This window comes from Ceratotherium simum, chromosome 9 (genome assembly GCF_057802395.1).
Source record: "Ceratotherium simum simum isolate JZ-2026a chromosome 9, ASM5780239v1, whole genome shotgun sequence".
NCBI lineage: Eukaryota > Metazoa > Chordata > Mammalia > Perissodactyla > Rhinocerotidae > Ceratotherium > Ceratotherium simum.
This window is the reverse complement of record NC_141908.1, coordinates 67,164,893-67,179,974: the sequence shown is the minus strand read 5'-3', so window position 1 is coordinate 67,179,974 and position 15,082 is coordinate 67,164,893. Positions and strand designations below refer to the sequence as shown.

Below are 15,082 nucleotides of genomic sequence, written 5' to 3'. Positions count from 1 at the left end.
ATGAATGCACTTTTCTGTCTTGTCTACAGTATAGGCAGCTCTCATTGTTCACTCATTTGATTTTCACACAACACACATTCATACATTTCATATTGCTAACACTAAGGCACCTTTGAAAACACTGAATTTTGGCTTAACATCATTGATAAATAAATTCTTTGAGCAACCATATGGTCGAGTTCAGTTTTGGTTATTGCATCAAATTTGTGTGGCAGTGTTTGTGAAATTATTTGAACATTTTCTAATATTTTACCCATATTTTATACAAGCAACTGAAAAACAAAAAGTGCTGATTCTTGTAAAAAGCAATCTTCGCCTCATTAATTACAATTGATTCAAAGATGGAAATCATTGGGCATGGTGAAAATAGAAAATCTGGCTTCAGCTGGATGCTTGTTACACTTACATCAGTTCAATGTGAAAGAAAAGAGCACAATATAGAGCACACACAAAATGCTGGGAAATGTTATGGGTATAATTAGGGAGGGAGGGAGGTATGTATGTATGTATATATGTATGTATGTAGCTACCCGGAATGAAACCTTCCTCATGACTTGTTTGGTTCACTTTTTGGACAAAGAGCTTTCGTACGTGTTTTTAAGAACACCTTAGGGGACTACCTATAATAATTTTTTCATTCATTCATCTATTCATTCAACAAATATTTATGAAGCATCTCATATGTGCCCAATATTCACATTAGAGTAGTGGCTACCATAATGGACAGTGCAGACAGAACATTTCCATCATTTCAGAAAGTTATATTGGACGGTGCTGTTCTCAAAACAACCCTATGAGGTAGGAACCATTTTATTAATGAGAAAGTTAGGCTTACAGAGGGTAAGCAATCAGCCTAAGTTCTAAATACAGAGCTAGTTACAAGCCCAGGCCTGACACTGTAACTGCTATCGTTAATAAATTAAATTGTGCAAATACAGAATAGGGATAATTTCTAAGTAAAAGTAAATATAAGAGGTAGTATGGCAAAGTAATTTAGTATCATCTTTAAGTTTGCAAACTTTTAGAGAAATGGGATTTAGTTTTTTGATGTGTAGCTTTCATATGGAAAATAAAATATAAGGTTGACAGGTAAAGGAAGTGATCTTAGAAAAATGAAAACTAGAAACTTAAAATCAACTAGAAAGTGTCCTTCACAATTAAAAATACATTTTAAAGTGATTGACTGAATATAATATAGCTCTATATAAAACAGTATAAGCAAAAGATAGTTAATAGATTTTACATCACCAGCATCCAAAATATATTTCCAGTATCCATCGTTTGCTAAGCAAATTACTTCTAAGGACATGACAGCCATCATCCTTCGTTTATAGCTTTCGCACTGCAACATTTCTGGTAAGTATTCAACAGAAAAATACATGTAATTTCACAAGAGGAAATGGAATGATTGATTCTCTTTCTGTACAAGCCAAGCGAAGCCATGAGTTGAATCACCACCATCACCACAAACCACATTCATTAAATTCCCCTCTGTGCATGTGAGGGGCTTGAAAAGATTGCATACACCCATGATTTTGAGGTTTATAATCTATATAATGAGTATAAAAAATCCTGAAATTCTTTATCTTTGATCTGAATGACTTAGATTGCCTGGTTACATGGTTCAAATTCTCTTGGAAAATGGTACACCTCTCTCTTGCCTGAAATCAGTTGTTGAACAAAATTTGAATATGAGTTTTCAAGGATGGCAAAGTAAACTACATTATTGTCAATAAAAAGTTAATATCCATTAAATCATATATGAGGCTTTATACGTTTCCTGCGTGTGAAGAGGATACTTTTTAAAAAATCTTGAATGAACTTATACTCCAGACAGGAGACAATACAAATATATCTGCTTCTAAACAATGTCTATGGTGCAAGAAAAACCATGTAGAAGTAGCCTTTCCTCATCTTTTTTCACCCAGCCCCTATAATAACAAATCTGGTTCTAACTCCAACCTTGGCTAGATCACTCCATGGTGCTCTCTCTTAAAATTCAACTTCCACTCCAAGAGCTAATCCTACAGACTTCTAATAAATTCTAATTCTTCTTTTGCTCATGGTGGAAATGGGCAGTGTGAGGAGGGAGAGCTATTCCAGGGCCCAAAGCAAAGAAGCAGTGGCCAGATGCTCACTGGTCATTGCTGTGTTGTGTCGTTATCAGGACTTCCCAACAATGGCTGTAGGAAGGAGTGGCTGTCAGGAATTTTTTGTGCCATTAGGCTATTCCCGTTAGAGGGTGGAGCTTCCTATTATTAAGGTATTTCACATATGTTACTCCATTAAAACTAACAGGATGGTCGTCTTAGTTCCTCCTAAAAAGACTAAGATATAATGATATATATGTACACAAATAAACATTGAAAACACTTTCCAGTATCTCTTAGGGCTGATGTTCTGGGAATGTGTTCCTGGTACCCTGATGTTCTGGGAATCAGTTACTGAGCCAGTTTTGAAACCAGTTATTCAGACTTCTTGAATCAGTAGACCATTCTACTTTGAAAATCTTAAATATATCTTATTCCATCCCAAATGAGTTGTTGGGAAAAATATCAGTTCTCATTCTCCAATTTGTTTCCTTTTTTGCTTTAGTTTTTATTTCATTAAAGTAGTACATGGTCATGATTCAGAGTTAAATGTTACTAAAAGGCCTACAGCAAAATATAGTGATTCTTTGCCCCATCCTCTCCACTTTTCTGATTCCTCTCTCCAGGTATAACCACTTTGGACTCCTTCCCTAGACCTTCTGTGATTTACATATCTCCATATTTCTCAATATTTATATACCGTTACCTTTTGCTATATCGCTTTTAGACATCATCGATTATGACTTCATGTTGTGCTAAATGAGAAAGTAGCTCTTTCAACACTGCTCTGCCATTTTCTCTGCTTCCCCTTCCCCATATTTATAGTTTTTAGTTAACTGAATATTCAATACTTAATTACAATGCCTATACAGATATTATTCACAGCTAAGCACTGTAGTGTACTATAGTTGCATCTCCTTTCTTTGTTTTTCCTGGAGGCAATAATTGCCTCATTTTATTTCATTTGCTTAGTTTTCTTTGTACCTATGGGTAATTCCTCCCATATTTTCCCTTTGGCCTGGGTACACAGTTTCTGTTCTGGGGCTTCCCTTTGCTATCATCTTTGAAATTCCCTTTGCTTTTCTCTTGGGTCAGACTCCCAGTTTGCTGTTTTGTTGGGGAGAATTCTCCCGTTAGCATCTTCAAGTCCTTCCTGGTTAGCCTCTGCAGAGAGTAGGCTTCACTGGCACAGCCAGTTCTTGAGTCTACTGAGGATTTATGGTGTGAGTCGGAGAGGTTCTCAGCTTTCCCACTGTTGGCTTGGAATGATTTCTCCTGTCTGCTAAGTTCTAAGACTTGCCTATCTGTTTCCAACGTTGCATCACTGTTGTATCCTTTCCTGTTTTCTCTTGAATGCTTGTTTGCTGCTGGCGTTGTTATTGTTTAATCTCTATGTAATTCTTGTGGGGTCTTGGGAGGGAGCAAAATGAGATGTGTACGTTCAATTTTCCTAGTAACCCTTACTTTTATCATATTTCTGTCTAGATTGAATACAAATTTGGAAAAAAATCTCGAAGAGAATTTTTCACAAAATATTTATCAAAATATGAGGAAAGATGTTGCTGAATCTGTCTCTAAAATTAGGAGGTGAGGAATAAATTGGAGGGAGTCTTTTCCATTCAAATTTTAATTTCCTTCTGGAGAAAGTTGGAAAATAAAAATAAATATAATTGTGTAAAATATAGTCTGTTTTGGTTATTATTCTTTTATTTTAATTTAGAAATAAAACTGTTTTTGCACACACAAAAATACTTCAGTATGATTTGCATTTCTAGTTTTAACTCAAAAATGTTTATTTCATGATTTTTAAATGTTTAAAATATATGCATGCAGGGGCCGGCCCCGTGGCTTAGCGGTTGAGTGCTCGTGCTCCGCTGCTGGCGGCCCGGGTTCGGATCCCGGGCGCGCACCGACGCACCGCTTCTCCGGCCATGCTGGGGCCGCGTCCCACATACAGCGACTGGAAGGATGTGCAGCTATGACATACAACTATCTACTGGGGCTTTGGGGTAAAAATAAATAAATAAAATTATAAAAATATATATATATATATGCATGCATTATTTTATTTGCTCTGTTTCAGAGTAAGTATCAATAATTAAACTGAATACTAATCAGATCATTTATTTATAATGAGATTATGTGTTCTATACTCACCAACCAAAGTTTTCCAAACTGGGAGTTCAGGAATATTTAACTCTATTATATGCTTGAGGACCTCTGTGTGAAAGGTTAGCACTGATAAATGAATTATATTATTTCCTTTAATGTCTGTTTTTCTCCAGTTAGCACCCAGAGAAAATAGGTACTGGATAGTGTCCAGTGCTCCTGAAGTGGCAGCGAGTAAGAGTGGAGTACACTGATTCCTAAAAATCAAGGAACATGTTATAATAAGAGCACACACATAGTGTCAGAGTTGCTTTTTGTAAAACTACCCAAATTGCTGTTGGAGGAAGTCTGATTTGTACCCTCACCTTCTCCTCCTTACGTGTTATTGTTCTGTACATTCCACATGTCAGCAGATTGGCCTCCCTTGCCTTGGCTGTCCTTACCCTCCCTCCCAACTTAATTATCATGCCTTATAATTTGTTCAGAAGTTGATAATGCACGAAGTTCTTAGAATAAGAACTCCTCTATCTCCTCTACAACTACTCTATGAGTGAAGGAAAAGGCAAGGCAAGTATTATCAGCCCATTTTACAAATGATGAAACTGAGGCTCAGGTAGTGTTCCAATCCATTTCTTTATACTTCATGTTCAGTTCTCAAATCCCAGCTTCCTTATCATGGCAGAAACTAACAGTTTTTCTCAAAAACCCACTATCTGCTTTTTAGATAGTGAAGATCTTTTGGTTGGGCACATGGCTATCCAGCCAAATATTACATTTCCCAGCTTCCCTTATAGATAGGTATGGCCACACGACTAAGTTTGGCCAATGTGATGTTAGTAGAAGTTACCTGGCAACTCCCTAAAGAGAAAAGGTGTATGCCATTACTTTTCCTCTCTCTCTCTTCTCATGGTTGGAAAGCAGGCATAATGACAGCAGGAGTTGCCATTTTGTACCAGGATATGGAAACCACGTGTGAAGAAGCAAGAAAAGGAAGTCTGGGTCCCTGATATTGTCAAGCCATTATGCCAACCCTTGACCACCAACCCAGATTTCATGAAAAATAACATGTTTATCTTCTTTAAACTGCAAATATTTGGGGGTATCTTTGTCACAGCAGCTTCACCTGTATCTTAACTAATAGATCTATTGACTAGCAATGTGACCTTAAGCAAATTGGGTTACTTTCTTCATCTGTAAAAGAATGAGGGTAACAGCAATCAGCTGACAGTGTTGGTGTAAGGGATGAATAAGGTGCTTAGCACAGTCCTGATACATAGTTCCCTCTCCTTCTCTTTTCACCATATCACATTGCCTCAAACATTACTTTTTTATCCTTATACCCACGCCTTCCTGTCTTTGTGAAACTTCTTTCTCTTGCTGCCTGTCCTTGAAGTCTCACCTCTCTCCAGCTGGCCCCAAGCCTCTCCTTTATCCCCTTTTTCCTGGGTCCTGGGGAAACTTGCCCTTTATGAGTAAACATCTCTTCACTTTCTCCCTTTTTTACTTTAACAAGACTGTTCTCCCGTTGCTTGCTTTCTCCTACTCAATGGTAGGAATAAAGATTACTTTTGCTTCTAACACCATCACTCTGATTTTCCTCATTTGAAAAATATGCTGTAAAATAAATTATATTACCCTTCCCAGCTCCATATTGCCATTGCACCCTTCCCAATTGGGTCCTTTTCCACCATCTTGGCTCATGTATCACCTCACCAACATGCCTCCCCCTATTGTCAATGACTTCAGCAGTCATGCTAATTACCGTCTGTGTTCTGATCTCTCAGTTCTTTGTGATACTTTCATTTGTGCTCCATATTCATACACACCAGCATGGTGACACTCCTCATTAGCTCCACATAGATCTCAACCTTCGTAACTGTCTTCTCCACTAATCCTTGGCTTCTTCTTTAAGTCACAGATAGCTTCTTACTTCTACCTCTGATATCTAATTGTTTGACCTTTTATAATCCACCCAGTCTTTTAGCTCCCTTCTGCTCAAAGACACATTGTCAAAATATGACAGAACCAGGAGCTGAACTCAGGTCTCCACATTCCATGACTCTTTCCAGACTCTATTAGTTTGACAATCGAGTAGCCAGAGGCCCTGGATTCCCAGAAGCTTTTTCCACACACATCTCTGCCCCAACCAAGAGGGAGGATTAATTTCTTCACTGAATAAAAAGAGACAGGTTACCTGAAGACTCAGAAATATCTGAATGAAACTATGGATAAATCAGGTTCAGATATTCAAAATAATAACCTGGTCTTTAGATTACTAGCCAAGAATGTGCCCTTGGGAGAAGTTATACCTCCACCATAAAGGTTGGTACTCATCTAAATTGTGAAACAGAAGACTTTTGGAAGTTTTCCTATTGCAAAGTTATTTTCTTCTTTTTAATGTATTTCTCTTCTGGCTACCACTAGATATTTCTCCTGTGTCTAAGGCCTATCTACTTTGGTCTGGAGTCCTTGGACTGCCTCCTGGTTGTGCAGGGTTCAATTTAGAGCAACTTTCTCCTCCCTAGTCTCAGGCTTCTTTTAGAGCACTAAGTAGTTAACCTGATAAACTAATCTGTAGAACCATATCATTGGGGAAAGTTCAGGAAAAACTTCCTAGGGCTTACTCCTTATTCTCCCAGAAAATATGCATAGGTTAATAGAAGTTCCCATTTTTATAAATTCTAAAGGTAAGTGGTAGGAGAAGAAGATAGTGACCAGAAAGGACAGCAGAGTAAGCCTTACATAGCCTTTCAAATCAATCGTCATAACCATTCCTTTTAGTATCAGTGTTTGAGGCAAGCCATAAAAGCAGAAATTTATATTTTTACGACTGCTTAATAACTTACTCAGCTGTCGCTTCAGCTTCTAGTAAACTAGGATCCTTCCTACAGAGAGCAATGATGATGCAGATATTGTCATAGAAAGCCGCAAAGTGAATTGGCATCCAGCCTCTTTTTTCTGAAAGCGTGTAATCAGCTTTGAAACAGAGTAGACAGATGGTTGTTTCCAATGAGCAAGCCTGCGCGGCCAGGTGTAGAGGTGTTGGACCTAGAATGGATGGACAATTACTTCCGTGGTCAAAGATTTAACATTCCTAAAAAACATGCCTTTTTGATATCCAACCATAGAGCTTAGTCTTGTGTGATATAAAAGCTCCAAGATAAGCACTAAAGGAATTAATTTAAGCAGTTGTGTACTACTTTAACTCAGGATGTCTGATCATTAAAAATCAATACTTCTTTATAAGAAGAATAAATAACATTGAAAATATTAAATATTTGAAAAATTAAGTCAATGTGTAAAATAGTCTTGTGATAAAATGAACTATTTCTTGTTTATTTTCCATTTTATTCAGATTTTTTGTAGTAGGAGATAAGATCCTTTGAAAGAGAAAAAAAATATGCTCACAAAAGGCCTCTATGTCTCCAAATCCAGTGGGTGTTTTTCAATTCTCATCTTACTTTTCAACAGTAACGTAACCACTTCTTCCTCTTTAAAATAGTCTCTTCCCTTGGCTTTTGTGGTATGACACCCTCCTATTTTTCTCCTACCTCTCTGGCTACTCCTTTGCAGTGTCCTTTGGGATCTTCTCATTATCCTGATGTCTAAATGAGCCTTAAGTCTCTATCCTGGGCCTTTTTATCTTCTCAATGGCTTCATTTACCATCTGTAAGTTGACGACTCCCAGGATTATGTCTCTAGATCTGATTTCTTCTCCGAGCTCCAGATCTGTATCTCCAGCATCTCACTAGGCACCTCCCCACACCACCTCAAACTTAACATATTCAAAATTGAACTCCTATCTTTCCCTCCAAACCTGGTCCTCTTTCATTGCTCCCTAAATCGGTGAAGGATATCATCATCCAGCCAGTTCTACAAACCAGAAACCTGAAAGACTCCTTGGCAACACCCTCTTATTTCATCTCCATAACCAGTCTATCACCAAGTCTAAATATCTCTAGAACCCATCTCTACTGCCACCACCACCCTACTCCAAGCCATAATCACCTCCCCACTGATATCCCCGCCTTGTTCTTGCCCTTCCCCAATCCATTTTTTCAAAATGTATATCTGATCTTTTCACCTCCTTGCTTAAAACTCTTCAGTGGCTTCTCAAGGCCATATGATCATGAGTACAAGAGAAGGATCTACTGGCTCCAACCTAACTTGAACCACCAGCTACCCACCCCTCCCCCCAAAATACCCACAATATACACACCTTGTTCTCTTCATACAGGCCTTCTTGTAGCTCCTCAAATGTAGGGTGACGACCCTCCCAGGTTGCCCAGGAAAGTACTAGTCTGTGCCTGTCGCCCCAGCATAATTATTAATAGTGCCCCTTCCATTTTCAAAACGCCCTGATTTGGATGATGAATTATCCGGTCACCCTGGGCTATTCCTGCTGTCTGAAAGCTTCCTTCTCCCAAACAATGCTTCCTGACTAGGGTCTAGCTAACTCTTATTTATTCCTCAGCCTAAATGGTATTTCCTCAGTGAAGCATTGTTTTTCTCCCAACTCAGAAACTTCCAATGGCCTCCTGCCTGCCTAAGGAGTCTAAGCTTTACACCATAGCCTTTGATAATCTATAACATCTGACCCACATCTATTTATTTAAAATTACTGCCTCGTCTTCCGGTTTCTGGTCAGGCATGTAAGGAGCTTAAAAGTCACCAATGCATCCAAACAGTAAGTAAAAAGCTGAACAAACTGAAAAATCAACACCTTTTCTCAGATCCGTTAGAGAAGTGAAATGACAGGGCAAAAAAGCTGCCCCCAAAACTGGAGAAAGAAATAGGCAGATGGAGAATCACAACTTACTGCAGCAGAAACCTCCACAGGAACCAGTGGCAGGGTGGAAAAACCTGCACTATAATTGACAAATTGCTGGAGGCTCAGTGTGGGCAAGTCTGCCAGTTAAAACTCCAGGGGGACCCAGTCACAGGAAGCCCCTGTGCTTTAGTGAGTTTTACCTCCAGGAGCTTGACCAGGTCCTCACAGTGAATACCAGAGAAAAATCCCTTTGTGCTTCCAGCAGGGGGCGGGAAAAAGGAACCATTTTGAAATACACCAGAGCATTCTGTTTGTCTTAACAAGACCTGGCCTCAGGAGAAACTATTTGACCAGAGCCTAACTTGCTGGGGTTTTATCAGAACCTAACCTACCCATCTCCAGCTCCCTCTAGCCGTCTTGACCCACCTAAGGGGCAGGGAGGGACTGAGAAGCAAGTTGAAGTTAACATTCCAGGAGCACAGGCTCCCCAAAAGACTGAGACCTAATCACAGGACTAGAGAACATGTTGGTCTATTTCAATCAATGAAAGGCAATTAGCTGCTCTCACCAGGAGAAACATCAAAATGACCTGAAGAGTTTTTTAAACCACACTGGGCTCCCCACTGACCCTCTCCTTCTCCTCTCTACCCTCCTCCAAAAAGAAAAATTTCAGCACAACACAGGGGCAGGAGTACTGTTCTTATATCCACCTCTAACTGCTTTAAAGGGTACTTAATAGAAATGCAGGATCTTGGCTCCTACCTAGGCCCTCTGAATCAGAATCTGCATTTTAACAAGATCTCTGGGTGGTTCCTATGTACTTGAAAGTTTATCCCGGGGTGGTGAGATAAAGTGCCCCCCTCCCCGCCCCTGACATTTGCAATGTCTGATGACATTTTTGGTTGTCACAACTGAAGGTGGGGGTTGCTACTGGCATTTAGTCACTGGTAGAGGCCAGGGATGCTACTAAACCTTCTACAGTGCACAGGACAGCCCCCACAACAAAGAATTGTCTAGTCCACAATGTCAGTAGTGCTGAGGCTGAGAAACACTGCCCTAAGACAGGCTAGAATCAAGGAGGTTCTGGAGGGGTTTATGTAGTCTGAAGAAACTATTCTCTGGTTGAGAACCCTGCTCTATTGGGACCTGAAAGCCATTTTTATCTTTCTTTTCTCTGAATTTCTATAGGACATTATTGCAAATTGATTATGCCAGTGACTGTCAAATGCTCGCCTGCATTCATTATCCATGCATTCATTATCCGTGCATTCATTCACAACTATTTCCTGAGCACCTACTAACACCAGGCTTCCTTCTGGGCACGAGGATACCATGGCAAAGTAAACCAAATCCTTGCCCTTTATGGAGCTTATATTCAAGTGAGGGAGACACAATAAACAAATAAATAATATTCTATAAGATAGCCATCAGTGATACTTAGAAAAAAAGCAGAGAGAGAGCAATAATGTAGGAGGCGCACTGTTGTTACTCAATTGCAAATTCCTACAGGGTAGGTGGGCGGGATAAGCATCCTTTTTCCCCTCCAGGCCCACTCACCTCCCTTCACCACCCTCCCTGCTCTCTTCCCCTGCAGATTTGGCATCCCCTGCCCTTTGGCTTCTTGTCAGTCTCTGCCAGTGGGGAACCCTGGCAGGAGATTGGAGGAGGGAGGAGAATGAGATCAAGCTACTTATCCTCTCTCAGAGGTTCCCACTCTGAGGTCATCTCAGGTGGGCTGCGTTCCTCCACCAGTGGAAGATGGCTGTTGAGTAACTACTGCCCTCCCCTTACAAAATTCAGGCCTTTGTAAATAGTTTCTTTAAAAATAAACTCTTTTTGAATTATCTTATATAGTGTATGAGGGTATAGCCTCTTAGATATATACATAGAAGGTATAGCCTCTTAAAATTTTAAAAAATTTTTCTTTTTTCTCCATATCTAATACTTATGTCAAGTCTCTTACCTCAGTCAAGAATGACTCATTCCTCAGACCTCATAGCTTGTTACTGTCACTAGGTGGCAGCATATCTAAATTATATTAACTGCTTTTTTTTTTAAGGTGTAAAAACCACTTTTGAGCCCGATTTTGTAAAAATAAAGACGACAGCAAATTCCACAGTAAAAAAAAAAAAAAGAAAAGAAAAAACCTCCCAAACTTAAGAGAAATATGACAAAATAACCATGAGTAGAAAAAATTTATACTTCAAAATGTATACAAATCTTCATTATGCAATATTCTCAAACAGAGCATTTTGCAGATTATATACTATAAGAAAGGTTTTAATACATTCAATAACCTTTTAAGATGCACCAAATATTTTATTTATGTCTCACCATTTCTTTCTTTTTTCGTGTCCATTTTGGATGACTCTGTTTTAAAGAGAATACACATAGAAGCATGATTATTAATATATAGCAGTTTCCTAAATTAGTCAAAATAGATTCATGAATAAGAACAAAATGACAATGTTTAGATACAGATGGCAGGACTACATCAAACAGGGTCGAGTGTAACTTTTGGTTAAGCCACCTGGGCATGGTGCACCTGACATTGTGTCCCAGCAGACCTGGAAATGCTGCCTTTCAGGTGGCTGGTCAAAACTCACAGTTGGGGCTGTGATGTTTGTGTCGGGTAAGTAATAACACACAGACATTGCCAATAGAGTTGTACATTTTCCATACTTCAAAATCTACCCAATTCTCAGAGAATGGAAATCCAAGTTGTCACAGTATGAAAGAGAGACTTTAATTTACCAAAGATTTTTTTCACACCAAAAAAGGCTTAAAATATAACACATCTTTAAATAATAGGCTACCCATTGCATTAATTTTTTTTCTTTAATTGTTTTTTTACTGCGGTAACATTGGTTTATAACATTATATAAATTTCAGGTGTACATCATTATACTTCTATTTCGGCATACATTACGTCATGTTCACCACCCAAAGACTAATTACAATCCCTCGCCACACACATGTGCCTAATCATCCCTTTTGCCATCCTCCCTCCCCTCTTCCCCTCTGGTAACCACCAATACAATCTCTGTCCTTATGTGTTTGTTTGTTGTTGTTTTTATTTTCTACTTATGAGTGAGATCATATGGTATTTGACCTTCTCCCTCTGACTTATTTTGCTTAGCATAATACCCTTAGTGTCCATCCATGTTGTAACAAATAGCTGGATTTCATCGTTTCTTATGGCTGAGTAGTATTCCATTGTGTATATATACCACATCTTCTTTATCCATTTGTCCCTTGATGGGCACTTAGGTTGCTTCCAGGTCTTGGCTATTGTGAATAATGCTGCAATGAACACAGGGGTGCGTGTATCTTTATGCACTTGTAACATGTGTTTTCACGTTCTTTGGATAAATACCCAGCAGTGGAATAGCTGGATCGTATGGTAGTTCTATTCTTAAAATTTTGAGGTACCTCCATACTGTTTTCCATAGTGGCTGCACCAGTTTGCACTCCCACCAGCAGTGTATCAGAGTTCCCTTCTCTCCACATCCTCTGCAACACTTGTTTCCTGTCTTGTTAACTATAGCCATTCTGACGGGCGTGAGGTGATATCTCATTGTAGTTTTGATTTGCATTTCCCTGATAGTTAATGATGTTGAACATCTTTTCATGTGCCTATTGGCCATCTGTATATCTTCTTTGGAGAAATGTCTGTTCAGGTCTTTTGCCCATTTTTTAATTGGGTTGTTAGTTTTTTTGTTGTTGAGATGTATGAGTTCTTTATATATTTTGGAGATTAACCCCTTATCAGATATATGGTTTGCAAATATCTTCTCCCAATTGTTAGGTTGTCTTTTCGTTTTGTTGATGGTTTCCTTTGCTGTGCAGAAGCCTTTTAGTTTGAGGTAGTCCCCATTGTTTATTTTTTCTATTGTTTCCCTTACCTGGTCTGACATGGTACTTGAAAATATGTTTGCTAAGACTGATGTCGAAGAGCGTACTGCCTATGTTTTCTTCTAGAAGTTTCATGGTTTCAGGTCTTACATTCAAGTCTTTAATCCATTTTGAGTTAATTTTTGTGTATGGTGTAAGACAATGGTCTACTTTCATTTTTTTGCATGTGGCTGTCTGGTTTTCCCAGCACCATTTATTGAAGAGACTTTCCTTTCTCCATTGTATGTTCTTGGCTCCCCTGTTGAAAATTAGCTGTCTACAGATGTGTGGGTTTATTTCTGGGCTCTCGATTCTGTTCCATTGATCTGTGTGTGTGCTTTTGTGCCAGTGCCATGCTGTTTTGGTTACTATAGCTTTGTAGTATATTTCGAAATCAGAGAGTGTGATACCTCCAGCTTTGTTCTTTTTTCTCAGGATTTCTTTGGCTATTCGGGGTCTTTTGTTGTTCCATATAAATTTTAGGATTCTTTGTTCTATTTCTGTGAAAAATGTTGTTGGAACTTTGATAGGGATTGTGTTGAATCTATAGATTGCTTTAGGAATTATACCCCTTGCATTTAAATTTGGCTGAATTTGTGCTCTATTTTAACAAGGTTCATTCTGTATTGAATATTTTAATTGAGTAATAGAAGTACCTTATATCAAAACACTTTAATCATACTGATACAGTACAGAATTTATTATTAGTCAATAGGATTAAAGCAGAACATTTTGTTTTGGTTTGCACAAATTTAGAACAGCTTATTAAGATAGCTGACCTAGTTAAAATATAAAATCACATTTCTCATTGCCAATATTGTTGCATCAGCCATGACTGATGTTTTATCTCTATTTCCCTCTTCAGTTATGGAGACTCTCCACTTTCATTTTCAACTTTATTATTTTTATACTACTTACATTTATTCCAATGAATATGTAAATATGGATGTCTATCTAATAATCAGAAAAAATGCCTTTTAAAGTTTAAACTAGGTTAGCCTTAAAGGGGTTATTTATCTCAAAAATTATTATTATAGAAGAATTCTTTGTTATTAAAGTTTATGTAGTGTGTAGAAACTATTCCCTGGATGAGAACCCTGGGAAAAAAAAGGGATGTTCTGCTGGGATCTCTATCTATCTCCCTTTTCTCTGAATTTCTGTGGTACCTCACTGTATATTAATTATGCGAGTGATTATCAAATGTTGTTGTGCATTCACCACCCATGCATTCATTCAACAGCTACTTCCTGAGCACCCACTAATGCCAGGCTTCCTTCTGGGCACGAGGATACCATGGTAAAGTCAACCAAATCCTCGCCCTTTATGGAGCATATATTCAAGTGAAGGAGACACAATAAACAAATAAATAACACTACGTAAGGGAGCAATATGTGATTCATAGTAAACTAAAAGAAGCCCCTCTGGGATAAATGAAACAAAAACCTCAACTTTGCTCTAGGCACCAATACCAAATTTTAACCTTGCTCTAAAATCAACATGCATTCTTAATGCTGAATAGGGGTAAGTAAAAGAGAAGCCTTTTAGATTTAAAGACTGTATCGTACCTTGGCTATACATAATAAAGCGTCTCTGGTTGATGTTGAAGTTGGCTTTGCACAGTTGGCATATAATCGCAACTCGGTTGTGTAGAGCGGCGTGATGGAAATTAGCGTAACCTGCCTCATCCGAGACGTTGATTGTCGCGCTGGAGGTTTTACGGCTAAATGTGTGGAAAACAGCAGATAATCCTCTTTCAACAGCAGACTTCAAACCAAACGGGATGCTCTAAAATCATTAAGAAGACCAGAATTAGTTTTTTCAAAATTCACCTAAAGTTTGGTTTAGGAAAAGAAAGGACAATGAAATATATTAATACAATTACATGATTGGTGCTCAATTACAGTAGAATTTTCACAAAATCCATGAGGAAAGTGGTCTCACTAGGCAATGATTAAAGTTGTTAGAGCTATAAAGAAACATTGAGAACTTTAAAAAATACTTTTTGGAAAGTTTTTTTTTTTCTTCTTTTTTTAGGGAGAAGTTGTAGATCCTTCTTTGGAGACCATTAAAACAGGGTAGACAAATATATTTCTGAAATACTTTAAAAGCAAATGGAGATCACTGGTTTCCTTTTCTTTTCTTTTTTTTTTTTTTTAAAGATTTTATTTATTTATTTATTTTTCCCCCAAAGCCCCAGTAGAGAGTTGCATGTCATAGC

At 38.3% G+C, this 15,082-nt stretch overlaps 1 protein-coding gene across 2 annotated transcripts in view; it reads right to left on the bottom strand.

The window, feature by feature from the left end:
* Nucleotides 1-15,082, bottom strand: part of ANKAR (ankyrin and armadillo repeat containing) — a 69,858-nt gene that overhangs the window by 36,420 nt on the left and 18,356 nt on the right. The window contains exons 6-10 of one of the 2 annotated variants that reach the window (XM_014784680.2): nucleotides 14,430-14,649; nucleotides 11,305-11,340; nucleotides 7,046-7,247; nucleotides 4,248-4,456; nucleotides 1,249-1,353 (exon numbers count right to left, since the gene is read on the bottom strand). In XM_014784680.2, coding sequence (XP_014640166.1) covers nucleotides 1,249-1,353; nucleotides 4,248-4,456; nucleotides 7,046-7,247; nucleotides 11,305-11,340; nucleotides 14,430-14,649 — 772 coding nt within the window. The remainder of the gene's footprint in view (nucleotides 1-1,248; nucleotides 1,354-4,247; nucleotides 4,457-7,045; nucleotides 7,248-11,304; nucleotides 11,341-14,429; nucleotides 14,650-15,082) is intronic. The other variant, XM_087435477.1, reaches the window with a different exon arrangement.